At 44.5% G+C, this 26,302-nt stretch overlaps 1 protein-coding gene across 2 annotated transcripts in view; it reads right to left on the minus strand.

Annotated features, from left to right (window-relative positions):
* Positions 1-9,021: 9,021 nt before the first annotated feature.
* LOC124152340 (polyamine-transporting ATPase 13A3-like) overlaps positions 9,022-26,302 on the minus strand; it is a 40,493-nt gene continuing 23,212 nt past the window's right edge. The window contains exons 17-32 of one of the 2 annotated variants that reach the window (XM_048394101.1): positions 23,821-23,907; positions 23,200-23,356; positions 22,708-22,828; positions 18,177-18,301; positions 17,836-17,907; positions 17,015-17,175; positions 16,447-16,548; positions 15,396-15,475; positions 14,295-14,447; positions 13,281-13,377; positions 12,531-12,603; positions 11,976-12,126; positions 11,647-11,792; positions 10,958-11,046; positions 10,442-10,525; positions 9,022-10,030 (exon numbers count right to left, since the gene is read on the minus strand). In XM_048394101.1, coding sequence (XP_048250058.1) covers positions 9,509-10,030; positions 10,442-10,525; positions 10,958-11,046; positions 11,647-11,792; positions 11,976-12,126; positions 12,531-12,603; positions 13,281-13,377; positions 14,295-14,447; positions 15,396-15,475; positions 16,447-16,548; positions 17,015-17,175; positions 17,836-17,907; positions 18,177-18,301; positions 22,708-22,828; positions 23,200-23,356; positions 23,821-23,907 — 2,220 coding nt within the window. In that variant the 3' untranslated portion in view covers positions 9,022-9,508. The remainder of the gene's footprint in view (positions 10,031-10,441; positions 10,526-10,957; positions 11,047-11,646; positions 11,793-11,975; positions 12,127-12,530; positions 12,604-13,280; positions 13,378-14,294; positions 14,448-15,395; positions 15,476-16,446; positions 16,549-17,014; positions 17,176-17,835; positions 17,908-18,176; positions 18,302-22,707; positions 22,829-23,199; positions 23,357-23,820; positions 23,908-26,302) is intronic. The other variant, XM_048394103.1, reaches the window with a different exon arrangement.

Consider the following 26,302-nt stretch of genomic DNA (forward strand, 5'->3'; position numbering starts at 1 on the left):
TAGCGTCCTCAACAGTAACGTCGTCCCTGACAAAGCGGAGATAACGTCGTTCCTGACATAGCGGAGATAACATCGTCCCTGACATAGCGGAGATGACGTCGTCCCTTACATAGCGGAGATAACATCGTCCCTGACATAGCGGAGATGACGTCGTCCCTTACATAGCGGAGATGACGTCGTCCCTTACATAGCGGAGATAACATCGTCCCTTACATAGCGGAGATAACGTCGTCCCTGACATAGCGGAGATGACGTCGTCCCTTACATAGCGGAGATGACGTCGTCCCTTACATAGCGGAGATAACATCGTCCCTTACATAGCGGAGATAACATCGTCCCTTACATAGCGGAGATAACATCGTCCCTTACATAGCGGAGATAACATCGTCCCTTACATAGCGGAGATAACATCGTCCCTTACATAGCGGAGATGACGTCGTTCCTAACATATTGGAGATAACGCCGTCCTCGACATAAAGGAGATAATGTTGTCCTCAACATAGCGGAGTCGCCCTCGCCATATCGGAGTCATCCCCAACAGAGATTACATCGTCTCAACATAGCAGATATTATGTCAACCCCAACAAGCCGAGATGACGCCCTCAACAAGACGGGAATAACGTCGCCTCGTCATAGTTGAGTCCGCCTCGTCATAGTTGAGTCCGCCTCGTCATAGTGGAGTCGTCCTCGCCATTGCGGAGATAACGTCGTCCCTATAAGCGGAATTAACGTCATCCTCGACATAGGTGAGATAACGTCGTTCTCGACATAGCGGAGATAACAAACTAAATGAGCATCTATTCGATCCTAATTTGGTGCTATATTAGGGTGTGTAAGAAACAGATTTCTACATGTGTGTCAGATACCATTTATCTTGCAATTCGTAGTAATCTCTATGTCCTCAACATAGCAGCTATATCGTTGTCCCAAACTAACGTGGTCCCCAACATAGTGGAATTAACGTCATCCCCAAAATAGCGGAGATAACGTCCTCAACATGGCAGAGATAACATGGTCCCCGTTTAATTGTCCATCTGTCATTATTTTGCCTCGTCAATGTGGAACTAACCTGAAAAGCAAGTCAACAGTTTGTGTCGGGGCTCGACATTAACGATAAAGGGATACAATTTATAAAAAATGCTTTATGTTCACTGCAGAGAAATATCAAGTGTGATGTTCACTGCAATGACATTATCACTTTTCTCAACTTCGGGAAAACTCAGTCTTTCACACTGAAGTCTATAATAAACCACTCTTCGTTCTTTGCGATTGACCCGTAGCTATCCTATACATAGGTATAAGGACCAGTAAGTCCCCTACAAATGTGGTGAAATATATACTTTGCAACATATTTTAGTTGGGGGGAGTTACTTTTCATGGCAAGAGAATTCACAATAATATAACGGAATAATACTCCGTCTGAGATAGAAGGATGGTTGGATGGATGGTTTGTTGTCGCTTACATAGCTATATGACGACAGTCTGTAAATAATCCAGTCTGGACAAGACAATCCAGTGATTGAAATCATGAGCATCGATCCACGCAATTGGGATACGATGACATGCATCAACCAAGTCAGCGAGCCTGACTACCCGATCCCGTTAGTCACCTTTTACGACAAGCATAGTCACCTTTTACGGCAAGCAAGGGTTGCTGAAGACCTATTCTACCCCGTAATATTCACAGGTCTCTGAGATAGAAGGGGCATTATGAGCAAACATTATATTCCGTTTCCATTTGTGGTACAATTCAAAATGGGCACAGCCGTATACCGGTACTCCCTGGTATATCATATATTCTTCCACTTTCTAACAAATGTGAGTGAGTGAGTGAGTGAGTTGGGTTTAACGCCGCTTTTAACAGTATTACACTTATATCGCGGCGTGTAAGCTTAATGTGGGAGGAAAGCCCGAAGTGATGCAGGTCTCAGACGTTTACCACTTCGGTGAAACCCACGAGCACGGGTATGGTGCTGACAAACCTAGAAACATAATCGGGTCGAATCGGGATACGAACCCACAATCATAGGTTTCTGGCGTGTCCGAAGGGACGCAACTCTGCACAGCGAATCGCGGCGCTTTAGACGACTGGGCCACCCGGGCCCCCTTCTAACAAAAGTGAATGGCTAGAGCAAAAACATTGTACATGTATAAGAGTATTTCTAAATCTTACTATATCAATGTGTTTTACACAAGATTCAAAGCCAAAATATTCTTGTATTGAAAAATACAGTCCTTATTTAGGTAATTTATTCTAATCTACCATTTATAAGTTGATGACAATACATCGCTGCTTAAAATAGAAACAAGTACTATATTATTCCAAATAGCTTGCTGCAGACAAACACCATCGAACGCTAGTTAAATCCTAGATACTTTTTGATATTTGTACACTTAGCCTGCATTACTACAATAACTGGCATTTAATTTAGCATTAGAGGTTCAACATTGTTTACCAGTCTCTGCGCTTAAATATTGACAACTGCCTTTCAACCAACACTTTATGATCTTTTCATTGTACATAGTGTACAATCTTAATAGAAACCCAGTTTACAATTCAGCGAGTTACTATAAATGAGAGTGTGAGTGAGTTGGGTTTAACGCCGCTTTTAACAGTATTACACTTATATCGCGGCGTGTCAGCTTAATGAGGAAGGAAAGCCCGAAGTGATGCAGGTCTCAGACGTTTATCACTTCGGTGAAACCCACGAGTACGGGTATGGTGCTGACAAAACTAGAAACATAATCGGGGCGAACCGGGATTCGAACCCACAATCATAGGTTTCTGGCGTGCCAAAGGGACGCAGCTCTGCACAGCGAATCGCGGCGCCTTAGACTAAAATTGAGAACCGTTTAGACAATAACGATCATGGACTGTTTCAATGTCAGGGACGGGAGGAAGTCCCCATACTTTAGCTTTAGACAGTGCAGGTAAATCTTTTGCTTCAAATAAACACTCGCCTAATTATTGAAGGGGCACCTTGGTATTTAGGGTGTCAAACATAAACATATGCCAACAAGCGTCAATAGGTTAATGAACATGTGTATGCTAATATCACATTGATTGGATTCTTTTATGAAACTGGAAAATATGTTCACTGTGCATCAGGCACGTGAATCTCTTTTGGCGACTGGGGTTATGTATACAATTCATATTGGACCAACCCGAGTGAGTGAGTGAGTGAGTTGGATTTAACGCCGCTTTTAACAGTGTTCCAGTTATATCGCGGCGTGTCAGCTTAATGTGGGAAGAAAGCCCGAAGTGATGCAGGTCTCAGACGTTTACCACTTCGGTGAAACCCACGAGCACGGGTATGGTGCTGACAAACCTAGAAACATAATCGGGGCGAACTGGGATAGGTTCATAGGTTTCTGGCGTGCCCAAGGGACGCAACTCTGCACAGCGAATTGCGGCGCCTTAGACGACTGGGCCACCCGTGCCCCCTTCTAACAAAAGTGAATGGCTAGAGCAAAAACATTGTACATGTATAAGAGTATTTCTATATCTTACTATATCAATGTGTTTTACACAAGATTCAAAGCCAAAATATTCTTGTATTGAAAAATACAGTCCTTATTTAGGTAATTTATTCTAATCTACCATTTATAAGTTGATGACAATACATCGGGGCTAACCCGAGCACATTCATCAATCACATATATATCCTTGCCCATGTTGATGGACCATGCATGAAGAATCATAGCCCTGATCAAGAAAAGAGTAATTTTAACGACAAGATACCAAACTACACCCACGTTTAAAGCACAAAGTAATATACCGGTTCATAAAAGGATGAACTATTCGTCTTGATATTAGTAAATTATAATATGTCCTTGTTAATTCTTCCATGTCCCGGTGACCCACGTTTTCTTTGTGATATTTACATTTCAAGGACAATTAGAGGGACTTAAAAAGACGTTGTCATTGCCCAGTGGTGTTTAACTCACAATTCAGTCAGATATTGCAATGTTAATACAAAGGTGCTGAGGTTTTAGGCACAGTAAACACATGATATGAAAAAAGTATTCGTACATTTGGAAGGGTAAATCCTTTCGATGTGTTTAAAACAGATAAAGTTTCGAGGAATACTGTCCTTTTCCACAATTCATTATTTCAAGATCACTAACTTTTTGTGTGTAGTATATTACATAAAACTCACCAGTTTAGTATAATCCTGTGTCGATCTCCCACTCCTCTGTCCCACCCACAAGATACTTTCACAGTTAGCGAAACTGGTACTTTCCGTGATACAGCACGAAGACCTCAAGCGGACCTGTCATGACGGCGTCCAGGAGGTTATGCGAATTAGTCGGCAAATAATCCTGTTTCTCTTACGCTGAGGGGAATGAAGGGTAGACACTATTTTCCTGTTTTCTCGCCTCGAACACAACGAACTTCAAAAAAATATTTACGAAGGTGGCTTTCATTCATTGAACGTTCGTCTTGCCATATCCAAAAACATTCTTCCATCACCAATAACAGACGTGTCACTTATGATTTTGTCGTATGCATGCTGCACGTGCGCTTTCGCTTTCTCGTGATCATGTGACAGATCGCATTTTCATCTTATACCGCGTTTCCTCTATTGTTTCACTGTAACGCTTTCCAATGTTTATAATTGTTTCTGGTATTTACACATCACTTTTTTTTCATTTATGCCGTTTTTAAGTTGGATAAACACCTTCTCGGTTTTGATCGAAAATATATAAACTCGGGTTGGGGTTTATCCTTCAGATATAAAATTGCCAATCTGGACCCAAGTTCCAGCCAAAGAGAATATAACCCCTCTAACAGATAAAGCGATGCGAGCTTCGGTTCTGGGGTAATCGAGTTTATGACGCTAAAAGATTTATGTTTGACTGACATTGTAAAATATTAGAGGAAATAATGTATTCCTTTCAATAAATTTCAAGTGTATCCTGTTTCATTTGTCATCAAATACATCTAACAAATATCGATTTCTAAACAGCACGTTCAGTAATGTCACAGTTGTCTCTATATATAACTTTAAATGACTGAATGAATGTTATTTGCTCATCGCTCAAGTCAGTAATCACAGCGTTCTGTAAATAATCGGATCTGGACCAGGCAAACCAGTGATTGAAAAGCCATTGGGACACGACTGACTGACTGAGTATGGTTTTACGCCGATTTCAGCAATTCCATCAATATCACGGCGGTGGACACCAGAAATGGGCTTCATACATTGTAACCATGTCGGGAATCGAACCCGGGTCTTCGGCGTGACGAGCGAACGCTTTAACGACCACATTCAGCAGTCATACAGCACAGCTATTCGACCCAATTTAACCACCTTGAAGATCATTGTGCCGTTGGACAAAGCGATCGGAGGGCTGAGGTGATCGTAACTCCCAAACATTAGCTTAGACTTACGACAAGTAAATAGTTTAATATTTTCATTTTAACATTAATGACAGTTAACATTTACAAACATTCATCAAATTTCTCAGGCTGAAGGTACTTAGTTCGGTATAACTGCCATCTACCTTTTATTTGTATTAACTCATTCGACAACAATACAACTATTTTACAAACAAAATCGGGATATGTTGATTACCAGTAGATAATTGTTGAGAGGACTAAGATAGGATGTACCGTTTGTTGTACGACGCTGCACTCACTGTAAATAATTGAGTCTGGACCAGCCAATCCAGTTTTTATCATTACGAGCATCAATCCACGCAATTGGGATAAGATTTGTTTGTTTGTTGGTGTTTAACGCTGAACTTAGCAATATTCCAGCTATATGACGGCGGTATGTAAATATTCGAGTCTGGACCAGGCAATCCAGTGATTGATATCATGAGCACGCAATAAGATGACATGCATAATCCAAGTCAGCGAGCCTGACCACCCGATCCCGTTAGTCGCCACAAACGACAATCATGAGTTCCTGAAGACCTTTTCCGAAGATCTTATCGGTGTATCCGTAGTTGGTGACAGGGAGATGGTGTACCGTGGTCGGGGACGGATATAATATACTGCAGTCGGTTGAAGGGAAATGATGTGCCGTCGTCGGGCACAGCGAGATGGTGTACAGTGGTCGGGGACAGAAAGATGATGTACCGTGGTCGGGGACAGGGGGATGATGTACAGTGGTCGGGGACAGGGAGATGATGTACTGTGGTTGGGGACAGGGAAATGATGTACTGTGGTCGGGGATAGGGAGATGATACTATGGTCGGGGACGGCGAGATGGTGTACAGTGATCGGGGACAGTGAAATGATGTACAGTGGTCGGGGACAGGGGGATGATATACAGTGGTTGGGGACAGGGTCATGATGTGCAGTGGTCGGGGACAGGGAGATGATGTACTGTGGTCGTGGACAGGGGGATGATGTACCGTGGTCGTGGACAGTGAAATGATATACAGTGGTTGGGGACAGGGTCATGATGTGCAGTGGTCGGGGACAGTGAAATGATGTACAGTGGTCGGGGACAGGGGGATGATATACAGTGGTTGGGGACAGGGTCATGATGTGCAGTGGTCGTGGACAGGGAGATGATGTACCGTGGTCGTGGACAGGGGGATGATGTACTGTGGTCGGGGACAGGGGGATGATGTTCAGTGGTCGGGGACAGGGGGATGATGTACAGTTGTCGGGGACAGGGAGATGATGTACCGTGGTCGGGGACAGGGAGATGATGTACCGTGGTCGGGGACAGGGAGATGATGTACTGTGGTCATGGACAGGGAGATGATGTACTGTGGTCGGGGACAGGGAGATGATGTACTGTGGTTGGGGACAGGGAGATGGTGTACCGTGGTCGGGGACAGGGGGATGGTGTACCGTGGTCGGGGACAGGGAGATGATGTACCGTGGTCGGGGACAGGGAGATGATGTACTGTGGTCGGGGACTGGGAGATGATGTACTGTGGTCGGGGACAGGGAGATGATGTACCGTGGTCGTGGACAGGGAGATGATGTACTGTGGTTGGGGACAGGGAGATGGTGTACCGTGGTCGGGGACAGGGGGATGGTGTACCGTGGTCGGGGACAGGGAGATGATGTACCGTGGTCGGGGACAGGGAGATGATGTACTGTGGTCGGGGACTGGGAGATGATGTACTGTGGTCATGGACAGGGAGATGATGTACTGTGGTCGGGGACAGGGAGATGATGTACTGTGGTCGGGGACAGGGAGATGATGTACTGTGGTCATGGACAGGGAGATGATGTACCGTGGTCGGGGACAGGGAGATGATGTACTGTGGTCGGGGACTGGGAGATGATGTACTGTGGTCGTGGACAGGGAGATGATGTACTGTGGTCGGGGACAGGGAGATGATGTACTGTGGTCGTGGACAGGGAGATGATGTACCGTGGTCGTGGACAGGGAGATGATGTACCGTGGTCGGGGACAGGGAGATGATGTACCGTGGTCGGGGACAGGGAGATGATGTACCGTGGTCGGGGACAGGGAGATGATGTACAGTGGTCGGGGACAGGGAGATGATGTACAGTGGTCGGGGACAGGGAGATGATGTACTGTGGTCGGGGACAGGGTCATGATGTATCGTGGTCGGGGACAGGGAGATGATGTACTGTGGTTGGGGACAGGGAGATGATGTACCGTGGTCGGGGACAGGGTCATGATGTATCGTGGTCGGGGACAGGGAGATGATGTACTGTGGTTGGGGACAGGGAGATGATGCACCGTGGTCGGGGACAGGGAGATGATGTACCGTGAACGGGGACAGTGAAATGATGTACAGTGGTTGGGGACAGGGTCATGATGTGCAGTGGTCGGGGACAGGGAGATGATGTACTGTGGTTGGGGACAGGGAGATGGTGTACCGTGGTCGGGGACAGGGGGATGGTGTACCGTGGTCGGGGACAGGGAGATGATGTACTGTGGTCGGGGACAGGGAGATGATGTACTGTGGTTGGGGACAGGGGGATGGTGTACAGTGGTTGGGGACAGGGTCATGATGTGCAGTGGTTGGGGACAGGGAGATGATGTACTGTGGTTGGGGACAGGGAGATGGTGTACCGTGGTCGGGGACAGGGGGATGGTGTACCGTGGTCGGGGACAGGGAGATGATGTACTGTGGTCGGGGACAGGGAGATGATGTACTGTGGTTGGGGACAGGGGGATGGTGTACAGTGGTTGGGGACAGGGAGATGATGTACTGTGGTTGGGGACAGGGGGATGGTGTACCAAGGTCGGGGACAGGGGGATGATGTACTGTGGTCGGGGACAGGGGGATGATGTACTGTGGTCGGGGACAGGGAGATGATGTACTGTGGTTGGGGACAGGGGGATGGTGTACAGTGGTTGGGGACAGGGTCATGATGTGCAGTGGTTGGGGACAGGGAGATGATGTACTGTGGTTGGGGACAGGGAGATGGTGTACCGTGGTCGGGGACAGGGGGATGGTGTACCGTGGTCGGGGACAGGGAGATGATGTACTGTGGTCGGGGACAGGGAGATGATGTACTGTGGTTGGGGACAGGGGGATGGTGTACAGTGGTTGGGGACAGGGAGATGATGTACTGTGGTTGGGGACAGGGGGATGGTGTACCAAGGTCGGGGACAGGGGGATGATGTACTGTGGTCGGGGACAGGGGGATGGTGTACCGTGGTCGGGGACAGGGAGATGATGTACTGTGGTCGGGGACAGGGAGATGATGTACTGTGGTTGGGGACAGGGGGATGGTGTACAGTGGTTGGGGACAGGGTCATGATGTGCAGTGGTTGGGGACAGGGAGATGATGTACTGTGGTTGGGGACAGGGAGATGGTGTACCGTGGTCGGGGACAGGGGGATGGTGTACCGTGGTCGGGGACAGGGAGATGATGTACTGTGGTCGGGGACAGGGAGATGATGTACTGTGGTTGGGGACAGGGGGATGGTGTACAGTGGTTGGGGACAGGGAGATGATGTACTGTGGTTGGGGACAGGGGGATGGTGTACCAAGGTCGGGGACAGGGGGATGATGTACTGTGGTCGGGGACAGGGGGATGATGTACTGTGGTTGGGGACAGGGGGATGGTGTACCAAGGTCGGGGACAGGGAGATGATGTCACATGGAGTTTAACAGAATAAAAAAATATCACAGTTCCTGATGTTGCATATTAATTTATAACCATTATCAGCTACAAAGGTGAGTGTTGGTTGATTATTCTATTTTATATATACTGTTCAGATATCTAGAATAACCCTGGTTTGTTTTTATGTACGAAACATATTTAAGTTATTATATATATTAAGGATACACAATTTCGAAATGTTTAAGGCTATTTATAAAATCATCTACTAATCTGCTTACTTGGGACACTGAAATACCATGTGAAGTTCATCTTCTAGTATATACGTCCGTAATTCATACAACTTGACTACAACGTTTATGCTCTGAGTAATGTTCAATGAGATAATAATGTCAGTGACGTCTTGTTATAGATCTGTGTTTCTGCAAAAAAGTTTGACTTTGAGGATTATGGTCCATGTGAGCAAATGTCAGGGGTCAAGGTCACGACGGGTCACAAGGATGTGGTGTACCTGCCGTTGTCATCAAAACTTGTCACCACCTGATTATCTATCCCACCACTGGAATTTGCAGCGCCATCAGACAGAAGCGGAGTTTCAAACTGCTCCATGTTGTGATGCCCACCCTCTGTCGATAACTGTCGCTGGGTGTAACCAGCTGTTGAATTCTTGGTATGATCCGGGGTCTCCCCGCTGAGCGATTTCATACGCTCGGAGTCGGGCGTCACTTGGCCGAGATATTTGATACTCCGCGTCTCTGCGTCCGAGTCTTCGATGAGATCCTCTAGAATCTCTTTCCCGGGAGCAGTGTTGAGATCTTTCGGGACGTGGTGAGCACTGTCCAATCTCTGGAAGACCTCTGCTAGACTGACGGCTGACTGACTGACTGGCGGCCATGAGGGATTTCCTGCTATGTCTTCTTCAATGGCAGCGTATTTGGTCTGCGCGGAAGGGAGATAGTTTTTGAAGAAATTTTGACAGCTTTCCCAGAGAGAAGTGTTGTCCACCGCGTAGGTCTGTTCAAAAGGAAATAGAGGATATATCACTTATGTTGTCACCTAAACTGTTTATCTCATCGATTGACCTGACAAAGTTGGAATGCAGGCCACATGCTGAGGAGTATATGTTATTTTTTATGAACCCAGTGGGGATTCCGAGTAGGAACAGATTCCCAGCAACCTACGCTGGTCATAAGGGGTGACCAAATGGATCGGGCGGTCAGGCTCACTTGGTTGATGCATGCCATCTTATCCCGATTTCGTGGATAGATGCCGTCATAGAGATGTAATATCGCTGTGTGTAGCAAACAAACAGACCAAAGAGGTATAAGCCCTGCATCGCTTCAGGATTTCCTCACACATTAAGCTGACACGCTCTGTTTTACTGAAATACTGTACAAAATTCTGTCCCTCACATCGACTACTCACCTCAACCAGGATAGAAAGCAGGCAGTTGAAGAGGGCAATGCCGACGTGCACCATGGCGTAGGGTATGGATGGGAACACCAGCAACTACAACATCAGAGACACAAACAATGTAATCAAGAAAAAACAGCAATTAGCACATTCATTGTCTCTAAATATACAGATATGCCATAAACATTAAACATTTTCAGAGTTGCGGTTATTGTGTATGTGTGCCTGGAAATACTTGTGGGAGCCAATGCCGGTAGCTGGAGGTTTACAAAATATTTTCGAGTTCCAAATCCATTTCAACAACGGTATTCAACCAGATCAGATTAGATCGCACAGTCCCACATGTTATAAAATCCCGAGTCAGGAGGAACCAAGTCACATTTTATTCAGTATATTACGAGACAAACCAGTGATTGAAAATATTAGAAACACCCAGTACGATGACAGCGTTCAAGCATGTCTCCTTAACCATCTTAGTCGCTTCTCACGACAAGTGAGAGTTATCTAAAGCCTGACCCCGGGACCTACCTCAATGATGTCCGCTAGCCCCTGTGGGGGCTGGATCGTCACCCACAAGCAGCCGACAAGACAGATGGCGAGGTTCATGAGGAACAAGTCTGGAACCAATCATAATAACTCTTATCTCAGCTTCAGGAATCCGGAGTAACACTGAATATTCACCTCATGGGTGTTCTTCAACATGTAGAGTGAGTGACTAAGGATGGTTTTGTTTCGCTTTTAGCAATATTTCAGCAATATTGCGGTTTGGGCTATGCCCATTGTATAAACATGCAGGTTATATTGCGTTAAAATAACTAGCCAAACTATTTATGTATGCAGACTTCTCTCCAGCCAGTACGTCAGAACTCATGCCACCTCTTACAAATTGAGTCACGAGGATGGAACCTCCCCCCACCCTTGTTGATGAAAGAATGTCAATGAATTCCGGTATGTTGTCATTTGTTATTATTTCAAATATATTAAAAATATTAACATCTGTTTCAAAGTAAGAAAACAAAATTTGGGAAGAATTCTGTAAATTGTGAAAACTATCACATTTTCCTATCCAATCATGCACAGGTAAACTGTCATGTGTATCTCACAGGCCATTATCTCTGCCACAGCAAAATAAAGCGGTCTTCTGTTCTGAAGATTCCAGCTATTCTTCATTTTACCAGTTATGCCTTCCTAATATTGCGTTCCTAAGCGGCGCTTACTGTTTGAAAACATAGGCTTCCTAAATGGTGCTCCCTTGGAAAAGGCGATGGCTAGAGTGATATATTGATACGAGGAAATCAGAAAGACAGCAGAGTTCTCATAGCTCGCATAGTAGTCGTCCTCGTTGTCTATGTAGGGTACAAACCTGCAACAGTGACAACAGACATGCAACAGTGATGACAAACAGATTAGTATATAAAGTATCAGATTCATACTTGGCACCAATGACATCAGTAGGACAGAGCCTGGAAATTAAAAGTTCAGGGTATGTATCCTTATGGAATGGAATATACTGCCCTGGACAATCGAGGATGGTGGTGGTACCTACCAGGGTTGTCTCAGAACATGGAGGAAGCAGTACACCTGTGTGGCGAGTTGTATCGCCATCTGTGCCAGTATGGACATGATGGGTGCAGCAGCTATCAGACTGAATGGCGGGAGCTCCTTCACCAGTTCTTCACAAGGACCAGTGCGACCGACTGAAACAAAGGACGCAATTAAAGGAGTGACAGTATACCCGGGGCTATGTCAACCATTGAAACCGCCTGATCAACAATCAGTTTGTCTCCTACAAGAATAAAACAGTATGTGGGGACCAATTCCGTCCCGCATCCACTTCTTGGGTACCATGCCATTGTTAGCTATGCCATGATTACCCACATATTGATGGTTGTGCTCTCGACAGTGTTACCATGGTTACCCACACATGAAATAGATGGTTGTGTTACCATCGTAACCTACATGTGATATAGATGGTTGTGCCAACAAGAGTTACCATGGTTACCCACGCATGATATTGATGGTTGTGTCGACAAGTGATACCATGGATACCCACATGTGATAGTGGGGGTTGTGACGATGACAATTATCATGATTCACCTACATGTGATACTGAGGGTTGTGACGATGAACAAGTCGATGAAGAGGAACTCGGGGTCTGTGAGATTCGCTCCGATCTGGTGGACGAGAAGTACAGATTAAAGTTACAGTATACTACCAGGCTGAGATTTTAAAGCGTTGATCAAGTGTATTACTTTCCCTCTTATGATTGTGAGTGTGAGTGAGTTTGATTTTACGCCACTTTTAGCAATGTTCCAGCAATATCACGGCTTCACACATTGTACCCATGTCGGGAATCGAACCCGGGTCTTCGGCGTGACGAGCGAACGCTTTAACCACTAGGCTACCCGACCGCCCTCTTATGATTGTGTTCACACTAACGTATTAGTTAATAACTGAACTTTGCCAGAAAGATGAAATTATTATGATTTTATGAACAATAATTCCAGCAAAATAACGGGAGGGGAATCGAACCCTGGTCTTCGGCTGGACAAGTCAACACCTCAACCACGAGGCTAAAATTACTGTCAAGGTAATCCGAGTTAGATAAGGTCTTCAGCAACCCCTGCTTGTCAACTGGATTGGATTTTCATGAATTTACCGAATAATGTGGTCTGCGTCATGTGAGAATGCAACACTCATACAATTTATACTGACTCCGAGAAGTCCAGTCCATATTTTACCCGTTATGCCGAGTGTACAAGTACCACTGCCAAGTTTCACTTCGGTGGATATATGAACTTAACATAAATGGATGAGCAATGTCCGAAAAGTACACTGTCAACTTGCTGACCCAGTAAAGAAGAAGGACAGAGATGAACTGTGTCAGACTGTAACACGCCATGAACTTGAAGATCCCGAAGGACGTCACCAGTGCGGCTCGGCCCTGCCTGAAACCATGCAGCAATATGTGGTGTGGCACATTCATGCAGGGGTGACTGGTGCATTACAGTCGTGCAGGGATAATGGATGAAGCGAATTCAAGCAGAAATAGTGCATGCAGTTTAAATCATGCATTACAGATCATGCATGCATAAGTTGTGCATTAAAACAAGTTAGGATCAATAATACATTTGAGTGAGTGAGTGAGTCGGGTTTAACGCCGCTTTTAACAGTATTACAGTTATATCGCGGCGTGTCAGCTTAATGTGGGAGGAAAGCCCGAAGTGATGCAGGTCTCAGACGTTTACCACTTCGGTGAAACCCACAAGCACGGGTATGGTGCTGACAAACCTAGAAACATAATCGGGGCTAACCCGGGATTCGAACCCACACTCATTGGTTTCTGGCGTGCCCAAGGGACGCAACTCTGCACAGCGAATCGCGGCGCATTAGACGACTGGGCCACCCGTGCCCCCATAATACATTTGAGCATTCAGGTATCAATTGACTGTAAAAAAAAGTCCAGAGATCGCTTGGACACAAATCCTTTTCTTCCTCTGCAGAAGTATTTTGGAACAAATTGCCACTGGTTCTTAAGACTTCAACTTCTCCGTTTGCTTTCAATTCTGGACTAAAGACACACGCAGATCCGTGGAAAACCCGAATATACACCACACAAACAAAATAACCAAGGAACATGGTTTTGTGGTAACACTGGCAGTTGAAAGTCTAGACTGATGCAACACCTCACTGACATGAAAACAAATACTCAAGTGGCATAATGTGAGGAGTGCCCAAACAGATCCTTCAAAACAATATGCTCAAACATGGATAGGTACATTGTATATTTGAAGAAGTATAGATCCAACGTCACAGACACACGTATCATTGATGCATTAGAACATGTGGCATGTAGGCTTCCCACCTGATGACATTTGGGACACACTCAATGGTGGGCTTCTTGGATGTGAAAGGGGAGGCCACGGAAGCCTCAGCCTCCGACAGAGAGATGCCGGCATGGGCTGTTTTCAGTGCTCCACAGTCGTTCGCCCCGTCACCGCACATTCCCACAAAGTAACTAGAAAAATATAGGTTTTAAAATATGTAGAATACTTCACATGTTTTAATGTGTAAGCTTTATAACATCCACCTATAAAGTAGTATATTTTAACCACTTAAATATAAGTTGGAATATTTCGAAAGTTTTTTTTACGTCTACGCAATATAACTGCCCTCACTTACATAGTAACTGCTAAGTGTTGGTTGGTTGTTGTTTTACGCCACACCCAGCAATATTCCAGCTATATGACGGCGGTCTGTAAATAATCGAGTCTGGACCAGACAATCCAGTGATTGATATCATGAGTATCAATCCACGCAATTGGGATCGATGACATGCCTGACCACCCAATCCCGTTAGTCACCTCTTACTACAAGCATTTAAGTCGCCTTTTACGACAAGCATGGGATGCTGAAGACCTATTCTACCCAGTATCTTCACGGGTCGAGTGAGTGAGTGAGTGAGTGAGTGGTTTTAAACCTCTTTTTACATTATTCCAGCAATATCATTGCGGGGACACCAGAAATTGGCTTTACACGTTGTACCAATGTGGGGAATCAACCTCAGACCTTTGGCGTGATGAGTGAACACTTTACCCACTAGGCTACCCTATCGACCCAACTGAACACTGCACTGAGTTGAAGGAAAGACATTACAGACGCTCGCCCCGTAGGGATTCCAGGTTACAAATGGTCCCCACAAACCTATGCAGGTTGTAAGAGGCGAACATATGGATTGGATGGTCAGGCACGGTGACTTGGTTGATTGCTTGTCACCGAACCCTGATGGCGTGGATTGTTGCTGATATTACCAATCATTGTTTTACCTGGGCAATCTTTGATAGTTTACACGCCCCCGTCATATACCTGGAATATTGCTGAGTGCAGCGTTAAACAAGAAAGACAGAAAGAAAGACGGAACAAAGATAAAAAAACAACCAAAAAAACAACAACAAAAACCGCTCACTCTAATGCCTGCAAGCTCTCCACCAACTGCGCCTTTTGTTCTGGGCCCATGCGTGCAAAGACCGTTCCCTTGACAACGATCTGAATAATCCATAGATTTTCACAGTATGAACAGTTTATAACGTTTAGTTTCTTCAGAGGTTAACCAGTAAGAGATTCACTGTTATCAGGCAAGTGATGTGCAGAGAATGGACAGGCTAAAACAGGCTTCTCCACTCCCATATAACTACATCCCAATCTACTCTACTGTATAACTATGCCCCCTACCTGTGTGTATATATACTTGTCAACCATACTGTGCACATCACTTGCTTGATGACAGTGTAAGAACCTTCACCGAAACGCAGCTCCTGATTGTAATAAAGAAGTTGTTCATCCCAATGTCTTATCGTTATTAGACAATGCCTATGCACAAATGAAAAAAATTAAAATTCTCTACTTTCGAGTTTTATGATCTGCATGCTCGTTGATCGCTGTTTACAAAGCCCACGTGTTGATTTCTTAAACTGTGGAAGGATGTGTCAAATAGATTTTCCTGACAGAAATGTACCTAATTCACATGTCAAAGTGCAAACAATTATGGAAGACTAAAATTCAAAGCGTTTCAAGGCTTTCAACACTCATTTTCAAGTCGTTTAGTCTGTCAACATGCTTTTGAAATGCAGCATGCTATATCAGTACGAAGACCTAAAACACAGTATGAAAATCACTTATTTTCCAAGTAGATCTTTTTTCACAACCAACAAAACAAATTAAATTAAGACAGTCATGAATTTTAATACTTTATAAACATTTATATGCCATTCTGTACACATTCAAGGCTTTTCAAGCTAGTTTGGTGATTGTTAAGGCCTTTCAAGCCTGCGTGAACCTTGATTGTCTGTACAAGGCGCCTACATTGAACCAGGCTCGGTGACTAGCTGGATTGCCTGTCATCATACCCTGGCGGCATGGGAGGATGCGGACAGTATAATCACTGGTGCTCCTGGACCAGCCTCTATTGACAGTCCGCCCTGATGGAGAACTGAGGAATAGAAACAAACTTGTCCTACCTTGGACATGAGGTCGGGGAAATGCTGTCTGATGACAGCCCAGGACTTCCCCGTCAAAGCGAAGTGGAACCTGTCGTTGTCCAGCTGCAGGGCTATGGAATCCTGTAAGTGGACAGTAAGTGAGTGAATGTTGTTTAACGCCGTAGTCAGCAATATTCCAGCTGCATCACGGCGGAAGGGAGACAATGTGAATGAGAGCCATGAAAACCAACTCACTCGCTCACTACACAGGAAAACACAGACCTTAGTAACCAGGTGCTTGAGAAAGGTAAGAGAAAAGTGTGTTGTGTTGTGTTGTGTTGTGTTGTGGTGTGTTGTGGTGTGGTGTGGTGTGGTGTGGTGTGGTGTGGTGTGGTGTGGTGTGGTGCTAACCTAGGACAGCTTACTCCTAGTCACACTTTATACCCATGCAATGGAATCGAACGGGTGCTTTAGCGTGATCAGCGAACGCTTTACCCACAAGGCTATCTATTGCACCTGGAATCTTAAAGAAATGTGGATGTAAAATACATGTACATGCAAAATAATTCAGATTTTGAATCAATTACAATACTGTTTCCAAAATGACCTTGCTGTATTTCTTTTCCGTCTCATCAGCGAAAACAAACTCAATTTCTGGACTAGTGTTGTCGTCCTGCGGCGGGTAGGCTTGGACAAGGACGATACGGTCTGTGCGGTCCACCATACAACACTCCCGGGCCACACTCAGGGCGGTCAACATGTTGTCACCTGCAGAAAACGCCAATGTAATTTCTTTAAAAAAGATGATATGTGCAAACGGTTTCAATACTATTCTGATCTAAAAAAAATAAATGAATTAAAAATATTTTGTTGTTATCAAAGTCTAAAAGTAGAGGCGTGATATAAGTCAGAATAAGCCCTGGCATCTGCCCCACGTCGCCAGATGAGTGCAATAATCTTTCACCTCACTGCATCTGTCCACACTTGAAAAAATTGGACTATTGATCGGACTTTCTCCTGTATGGATGTGGGTACAAAGACACACTAGGCTTTGATGGCGGGCTCCGGTAGCGTCTGGATGACAGGGGTGGTCTGGCTGCACCTACCTGTGACCGTGATGTTTCTGATGGCCGCCTCCCGGAGTGTCTGGATGACAGGGGTGGTCTGGATGACAGGGGTGGTCTGGATGACAGGGGTGGTCTGGCTGCACCTACCTGTGACCATGATGTTTCTGATGGCCGCCTCCCGGAGTGTCTGGATGACAGGGGTGGTCTGGATGACAGGGTGGTCTGGATGATAGGGGTGGTTTGGCTGCACCTACCTGTGACCATGATGTTTCTGATGGCGCCCAAAGTAGTGTCTGGATGACAGGGGTGGTCTGGATGACAGGGGTGGTCTGGATGACAGGGGTGGTCTGGCTGCACCTACCTGTGACCATGATGTTTCTGATGGCCGCCTCCCGGAGCGTCTGGATGACAGGGTTCATCTGGCTGCACCTACCTGTCTCTGGCTTCAGGCAGTTCTCCATCACCAGGAGCCCCAGGAAGTTGAGATCCTTCTCCACCGGCTCCCTACAAGGAGAAGACAACTCTCCGCGGTGAAACAGCCTGCGATCTCATGTTCCGTGCATTACCGTGCATTTCTGATGGCCGCCTCCTGGAGCGTCTGGATGACAGGGGTGGTCTGGCTGCACCTACCTGTGACCATGATGTTTCTGATGGCTGCATCCTGGAGCGTCTGGATGACAGGGTTCATCTGGCTGAATCTACCTGTGACCATGATGTTTCTGATAGCAGCCTCCCGGAGCGTCTGGATGACAGGGGTGGTCTCTGGCTTCAGGCAGTTCTCCATCACCAGCAGCCCCAGGAAGTTGAGATCCTTCTCCACCTGCTCCCTACAAGGAGAAGACAACTCTCCGCGATGAAACAGCCTGCGATCTCATGTCCCCTGTATTACTGCATTTGGAACTCAGTGTTCATTACTTTGTATAAAATCCATTGCAGTTTGTGTTAAACCATCAGAAATATTATCGAGTGCGAGGTTGCCATCTTCATCCGAAAGGAACGTCTTGCGGAATAAATGGTGAACGGTGTCTGAACGGTGTCTACATACTCAGATCTACCTCGGAAAGATTTATGTAAAACCTCATACGACAAATACATCTTTAGCCTTAGTGGCAGTGATGAAATTGGAAGACAAACAAAGATGTCACACGCTGGAAAGGAGCTTGTTCCCATTCGCCACCACTCGCCCCTTTCCGTAACCTGCAAGAAGACTCGATGTCCCCCTATCGATGAATGTTATGTGCAAAAATACCACAAACCTATCAGCATGCGCGTATGACTTCAAGTACTTTGGTCAAAGAATCCCTCAGGAAATTTTTTTGATTTCACATAGAGCTTGCATTTAAACATATACCCAAGATGCAGTTAAATGTATTCAATCATACTGTATAATGCTGTTAATAAGTTACAATGTGTTCTCAATAGCATCTGGAATATATATATACGATAAATTTGGGGACTATCCCCCTGGAAGCCAGAGGGACTATATGTCCCTCCTCTTCAACCCTCACTTTGAAGTCACATAAAATTCAACATACATCACGCACACAAATACAGTTCACAGTTTTGAATTCTGTGGGAAATGCTCTGTTCTGTGATATCATCCGCTGGAATGAGGCAAAGCAAAATAACTGAAAATGACCTTTGAAAATTAGGTACATCGTAAATGTCGCCATCGTCTACACATTACTAAATCACCATTCACAGCGTTATTTACAGAATGTTTCGAAATCTAAGTTTCGGATGTTTACTCGGAGAAATAGATCTAGCGATACCTAGTGATCACGGGTATCTGTCTTTTATCAAATCACCAGGGATCATTCCAAAACGTCGCCGGTAACCCCAGAATCGTATAGAATGTTTTGGAAATACGCAAACACGAACGCCGAAGTGAACTTCCGACATATAGGAAGGCGTTTGTACATAATCACGTTTCACATAATATATGCCGGTAATGAGATGCCTATGACATCACGTATATATTTCAAACTCAGCTGTGATACATTCATCCTCGAGTTCCTCATACAGTTTCGAATTAAATGACAAATGGTCTTTGTCACTTTAAAAAGTGTCTAGATGAAACCATGCACTATAAATATTAGGTGTGAAAACGAACGCAGAGGTTGGAAAACTGCACTTGTTGGAAATGTAAACAAGCAAAATTAATATTTTACAGCATTTTCACCTATTTTGAGCTATCCATTTGTCTATTCGTTGCATACACTGGCTCAATATTTTCAGAATATGCATGGGGAGACAGTCGAAGGAAGAATAAGGGAATTAAAAAAAAGATACATTGCAATGATTTGGTAAATTCAACAGAAATTGTCCACCGTGACGCCATGACTGTCGGAAAATCACGAACAACGACAGCGGTATTTATCGGAATCTCTGACTATTTCTCTTGGTTTCAGTTAAAAACATAACATCAAATAACAGTACACAGATTTTCAGAATGATTCTGATTACTTAGATGTCACATTTATGTTTCTAGTGATATCATACGTCAACTTTGTTGTACATATTTGGTAATTTCTTTGAGGTGCAGACCCTTGAAAGAAAGTACACACGATCATTGTATCCTGCTGTAGAATGTAGATTTTGTATATTTTTTTTGTACATTTTTACACACAATTAATTACACTATGGATATTTATCAATGTTCAATATGATATACGGAGATATAGGCCACAAAATGTATGAACCTTTGAAAATCCACTGTTTGTTTGAACATTGTTTACATGAGAAATGTTTATAGTGTGGTATTCGATATTTCTTTCCTTTAGTCAAGTGTCAGAAGATGAAACTGCGACATGTACTTATTCCTTTGGAGTGTAATAGTCAATATTGTAATAAGATACACTGTAAACTATCTAATGGTTTATCTATCATCTGTCTATATCATTCTCATGGTCGTCTTTCTCCGACGTTGTCATAGACATAAAACCAGTCACGACGTCAAATAAAATGGTGTCATTTTTTTCAGTAATTCATTACATTTGATGAAAAGGCTAGTGCTCCATTTTTAATGGAATGGTGCAATATTAGACAAATTACAATTGCACAATCGGGAAAATGTTGGAATCTTAGGACTATTTAGTAGGTTAGATAGGGCCATCCATTTCGCTATTACTTCCTTTTATATGAAGTATGATTTCATCATTTCTTATAGTTTGTTTTTTTAAAACCTAAACGTATGCATTTTCAATATCGATATTTGTGTTGGAATAATTTGTTTCTTCGTGAACAAAACACCACGAATATAAATTATCCTTATCCACAGCTACTTCTCACCCAGTGACCTGAGTTACAATAACCTGGGGCTAAGAATAGCGGAGTTACAACCCATTTCATGTGCATGTGTGAAACCTCTCTTTAGACGTCATCGAGAAAAATCAGTTTTCGTCATTTACGGCAGGCTATTTTGTGGATGGGATGTATAACGTTATACATAAATGTATAAATCCATTTGATATACATTTATGTCGTTCAGATATTAGGCAGTATTTTGTTCGCTCACAGTTTCCGAAAAGCTGCTTCATGAAAGAATCGTCGCACAGTACTTTTATCGGTGTAGGATAAAAAGCGGAGAAGTTTGCTGTTTTTCAACACAGATTACATTCTCGGACAACACTTAGCAGTGTCTTTTTTTTCAAACCGGTTTAACATTTGCCGTAGAATTTACACCATTAGAAAGGAAATTTAATATTCTACATCTCTGCGTAATTATATCGCCGAAGGTACATGCCTTAACTTTTCAGACCTTAGGGAAATGTGCGTCAGAAGAAAATACACATGTATTCGGCATTATGCGGGATACACAACGAGTTGACAATTTTTTTAACCCAGTCGCAAAAATGGCCACGAGGGGGCACGAGTCGCTTTTCGACTTGTTCCGGAATAACACGTGATGTTCACGAATGGCTTGTTCCGTTAACGGTCAAAGGGAGACAACTCATTCAACGGTTTTACGCACTCATCTGTGTGTTTTGTTGTTAACAATGCCATCACGAGTGTGATTACAGGGGCCACCCACTGACGATTTCGGTTACATTCGGGCTCACGAATTCGGCTTATTCCGTAACCAACAAACTATATTGATACGACTCACTTATTTTGAGGTTCTGTGCCGTTTATGGTCAAAGGGAAGTAACTCTTAATCCTATTTACCATTTCCCGAACAGACTTACCTCCCTTCGGGACAAGGGACATAGCTCTTGATTTGTTGTACGCGGTTAGCTCCCTTTGATTGAGAACACACGCCGTGTGTGAAGTTTTAAACGAGACACTGTGTGGAGTCAAGGCAAGGGAGTTAACTGCTGTAAAAAACACGATTGCCTCCCTTTGACCATAAACAAAACCACCCCAGACTACTAGATCTACGTGGCCCTTTGTGATGTTTATTTTTTCTCTCTGCCAGATCCATTTAGGAAGAATATCCTAACGTGCAAGTTGAGTTTCAATTTACGTACCTAACTTAGCTGAGCTGCAGCGATGATAACGGAAGAGAAATGAAGATGCCGCGCTGAGAAGGAGCTTTGTTCCGTTAACGGTCAAAGGGAGACAACTCAATCAACAGTTTCACGCACACATCTTTGTATTTGTTGTGAGAAGAAAACATGTTGAGTGGACAAGCGTGTGATCACAGAGCCCCCGCTAACGCTTTCAGTTTCATTCGGACTCACGTGCTAGGCTTATTCTGTAAACTACAGACAACATTGATACAACGCACTGGATTTGAGGTGCCGCGCCGATGATGGTCAAAGGGAAGTAACTGTGAATACCATTTACAATTTGCCAAACAGCATTACCTCCCTTTATGACAAGGGACATAACTGTTGATTTGTTGTACACGGTTAGCTCCCTTTGATTGAGAGCACACGCCGTGTGTGAAGTTTTGACCGAGACACTGTGAGGAGTTAAGACAAGGGAGTTAACTCTTGTAAACCAGGATTACCTCCCTTTGACCACAAACCGCACTTCTACCGACCAGCACATCGTCTTTCACGATGTAAAGTTTGGATTTGGCTTGCGATTAATTAATCATGACGTCAGAGCATATTAGTTCAATATCTTGATAATTTCAACCCATATGCTGGAAATTTGGCAGGTCTGCCCACGGTTGTTGACAAATAACCCTGAGTGATATTGTTTTTTTTGTTTTTAATTATTTGAAATACTTAGCAGTTCAGAGGGGCGGGTCACAAGCAATTATATGATAGGTTGAAGTTACTACCGTGTTATTCTCTGGAGTTTGGCATAGTTGAGTTTCTGTGGCAGGGCCTTCCAGGCCAGAGCGATGACCCGGTAGCCATGCTGTGTGTACGCCATCAGTACATCATGGAAGTTCGCTGGTACTGAAACAAAATACAGGCGAGGCTGTCTTAGCGCAAATATTGTCAGATTAGTCTCTTCACGCAACTGTCTTTGTGCTAGGTTAGCTTAAGTGTGCGACAGAAAGAAAGTATTTCATGATTGTAGACATGTTTTAGTAAAATGAATCAAATTTAATCCTATAAATGTTTTCGAAATGGAATAGTTTTCAGCTTACCTAGAACTAAATGGATAAATGCGCTATAAATTTCTTTGTCAGTATGTCAGGAAATATCAAAATTAATTAATCTTTAAGACAACTTTTAACAAGAATTTGTCAGAAGATCTATATGACAAACTCTTGCATTTATATTTTTCCGAATTTTAATTAAACAAAATTATCCCACCCCTGTACCCGTTTCAGCCTTGGATAGACTTGTGATCATCTCGGGTGCTCCCTTCACAAACAGGTCAAAATTGTTGGCACCCAGGTTGCGTGTGATGACCGACATTCTCTGCAGGCTGGAGGAGAAGGTGAACTGTCTCACCACACCGATGTCCTCTCCCATTGGCTGAAATAGTTCAATATATACTGATGGGAAGAAATAAGGGGACAGATACAGATACAAAGTGTAATATGTGCTTGAGACAACCTACCATTAGTAAGCCAAAAACGAGTGGATATGTATGGGCAATGTCATGGCACACCCAACACCCACACTTTACTTTTAGTTTTGTCCATCAGTATATCAATTGTTCAGAAACATGTTTTAAGGTAGTTTTTTTTATAGAAACACTCACATTTCCCTCGATATATTTTTTTCATGACTAATAACATCACTCTTAGTTAAATATTGTTGTTTGAAGATTTCTGGCTTTAGTGAGGTGAACAACATGGATTAAAAATTGACACTTGAAACGCCCGAGGAAGGGAAACATAAAAAAAAAGAAAATGAAGATTATTATCCTCAAGACTGTGCTCCCAGGTCGGTCTTGGATCATGGGTGAATGTACACTGAACGTTGAACCAACTTACCTGATTACCTCCCCTTACGCGAGGATGTACAATAGTCGGCGCCATCATGTCGACCCTTGTCTCCTCCTCACCCGGCTCCTCCAACACCTGCAACATGGAGTGAGTAGGTGGATGGGCGAGTGTGTTGATGAGTGTGTGGATGAGTGTTTGTGGGATGATGTTTGTGTGTGGATGATGGTGTGTGTGTGTGTGTGTGTGTGTTGATGAGTGTGTGGATGAGTGTTTGTGGGATGATGTTTGTGTGTGGATGATGGTGTGTGTGTGTGTGTGTGTGGATGAAGAGTCAGTGTGTGGATGAGTGTATGTGGATGATGTATGAGTGTGTGTGGATGAGTGTGTGTGTGGATGAGTGAGTGTGTGGATGAGTGGATGATGTATGAGTGTGTGTGTGGATGATGTATGAGTGTGGATGAGTGAGTGTGTGGATGAGTGTGTGTGTGGATGAGTGAGTGTGTGGATGAGTGGATGATGTATGAGTGTTTGTGGGATGATGTATGTGTGTTTGTGTGTGGATGATGGTGTGTGTGTGTGTGTGGATGAAGAGTCAGTGTGTGGATGAGTGTATGTGGATGATGTATGAGTGTGTGTGTGGATGATGGTGTGTGTGTGTGTGTGTGTGGATGAAGAGTCAGTGTGTGGATGATTGTGTGTGGATGATTGTGTGTGGATGATGGTGTGTGTGTGTGGATGAAGAGTCAGTGTGGTGATGAGTGTATGTTGATGTATGAGTGTGTGTGTGGATGAGTGTGTGTGGATGATGGTGTGTGTGTGTGTGTGGATGAAGAGTCAGTGTGGTGATGAGTGTATGTTGATGTATGAGTGTGTGTGTGGATGAGTGTGTGTGGATGATGGTGTGTGTGTGTGTGTGGATGAAGAGTCAGTGTGGTGATGAGTGTATGTTGATGTATGAGTGTGTGTGTGGATGAGTGTGTGTGGATGATGGTGTGTGTGTGTGTGTGGATGAAGAGTCAGTGTGGTGATGAGTGTATGTTGATGTATGAGTGTGTGTGTGGATGAGTGTGTGTGGATGATGGTGTGTGTGTGTGTGTGTGGATGAAGAGTCAGTGTGGTGATGAGTGTATGTTGATGTATGAGTGTGTGTGTGGATGAGTGTGTGTGGATGATGGTGTGTGTGTGTGGATGAAGAGTCAGTGTGGTGATGAGTGTATGTTGATGTATGAGTGTGTGTGTGGATGAGTGTGTGTGGATGATGGTGTGTGTGTGTGGATGAAGAGTCAGTGTGGTGATGAGTGTATGTTGATGTATGAGTGTGTGTGTGGATGAGTGTGTGTGGATGATTGTGTGTGTGTGTGGATGAAGAGTCAGTGTGGTGATGAGTGTATGTTGATGTATGAGTGTGTGTGTGGATGAGTGTGTGTGGATGATGGTGTGTGTGTGTGTGTGGATGAAGAGTCAGTGTGGTGATGAGTGTATGTTGATGTATGAGTGTGTGTGTGGATGAGTGTGTGTGGATGATTGTGTGTGTGTGTGTGTGGATGAAGAGTCAGTGTGGTGATGAGTGTATGTTGATGTATGAGTGTGTGTGTGGATGAGTGTGTGTGTGGATGGCTGTGTGTGTGTGTGTGGATGATGGTGTGTGTGGATGGCTGTGTGTGTGTTGATGATGGGTGTGTGGATGATGGTGTTTGTGTGGATGATGGTGTGTGTGTGTGTGGATGATGGGTGTGTGGATGAGTGTGTGTGTGTGGATGATGGTGTGTGGATGAGTGTGTGTGTGTGGATGGCTGTGTGTGTGTGGATGATGGGTGTGTGGATGATGGTGTTTGTGTGGATGATGGTGTGTGTGTGTGTGGATGATGGGTGTGTGGATGAGTGTGTGTGTGTGGATGATGGGTGTGTGGATGAGTGTGTGTGTGTGGATGGCTGTGTGTGTGTGGATGATGGGTGTGTGGATGATGGTGTTTGTGTGGATGATGGTGTGTGTGTGTGTGGATGGCTGTGTGTGTGTGGATGATGGGTGTGTGGATGATGGTGTGTGTGTGGATGATGGGTGTGTGGATGATGGTGTGTGTGTGGATGATGGGTGTGTGGATGATGGTGTGTGTGTGTGGATGATGGTGTGTGTGGATGGCTGTGTGTGTGTGGATGATGGGTGTGTGGATGATGGTGTTTGTGTGGATGATGGTGTGTGTGTGTGTGGATGGCTGTGTGTGTGTGGATGATGGGTGTGTGGATGATGGTGTGTGTGTGGATGATGGGTGTGTGGATGATGGTGTGTGTGGATGAGTGTGTGTGTGGATGAGTGGATGATGTATGAGTGTGTGTGTGGATGATGTATGAGTGTGGATGAGTGAGTGTGTGGATGATGTATGAGTGTGTGTGTGGATGAGTGTGTGTGTGGATGAGTGAGTGTGTGGATGAGTGGATGAAGTATGAGTGTTTGTGGGATGATGTATGTGTGTTTGTGTGTGGATGATGGTGTGTGTGTGTGTGTGTGTGGATGAAGAGTCAGTGTGTGGAT

Source organism: Haliotis rufescens, unplaced genomic scaffold (assembly GCF_023055435.1).
Source record: "Haliotis rufescens isolate VD_foot unplaced genomic scaffold, xgHalRufe1.0.p SCAF_13, whole genome shotgun sequence".
Lineage (NCBI taxonomy): Eukaryota > Metazoa > Mollusca > Gastropoda > Lepetellida > Haliotidae > Haliotis > Haliotis rufescens.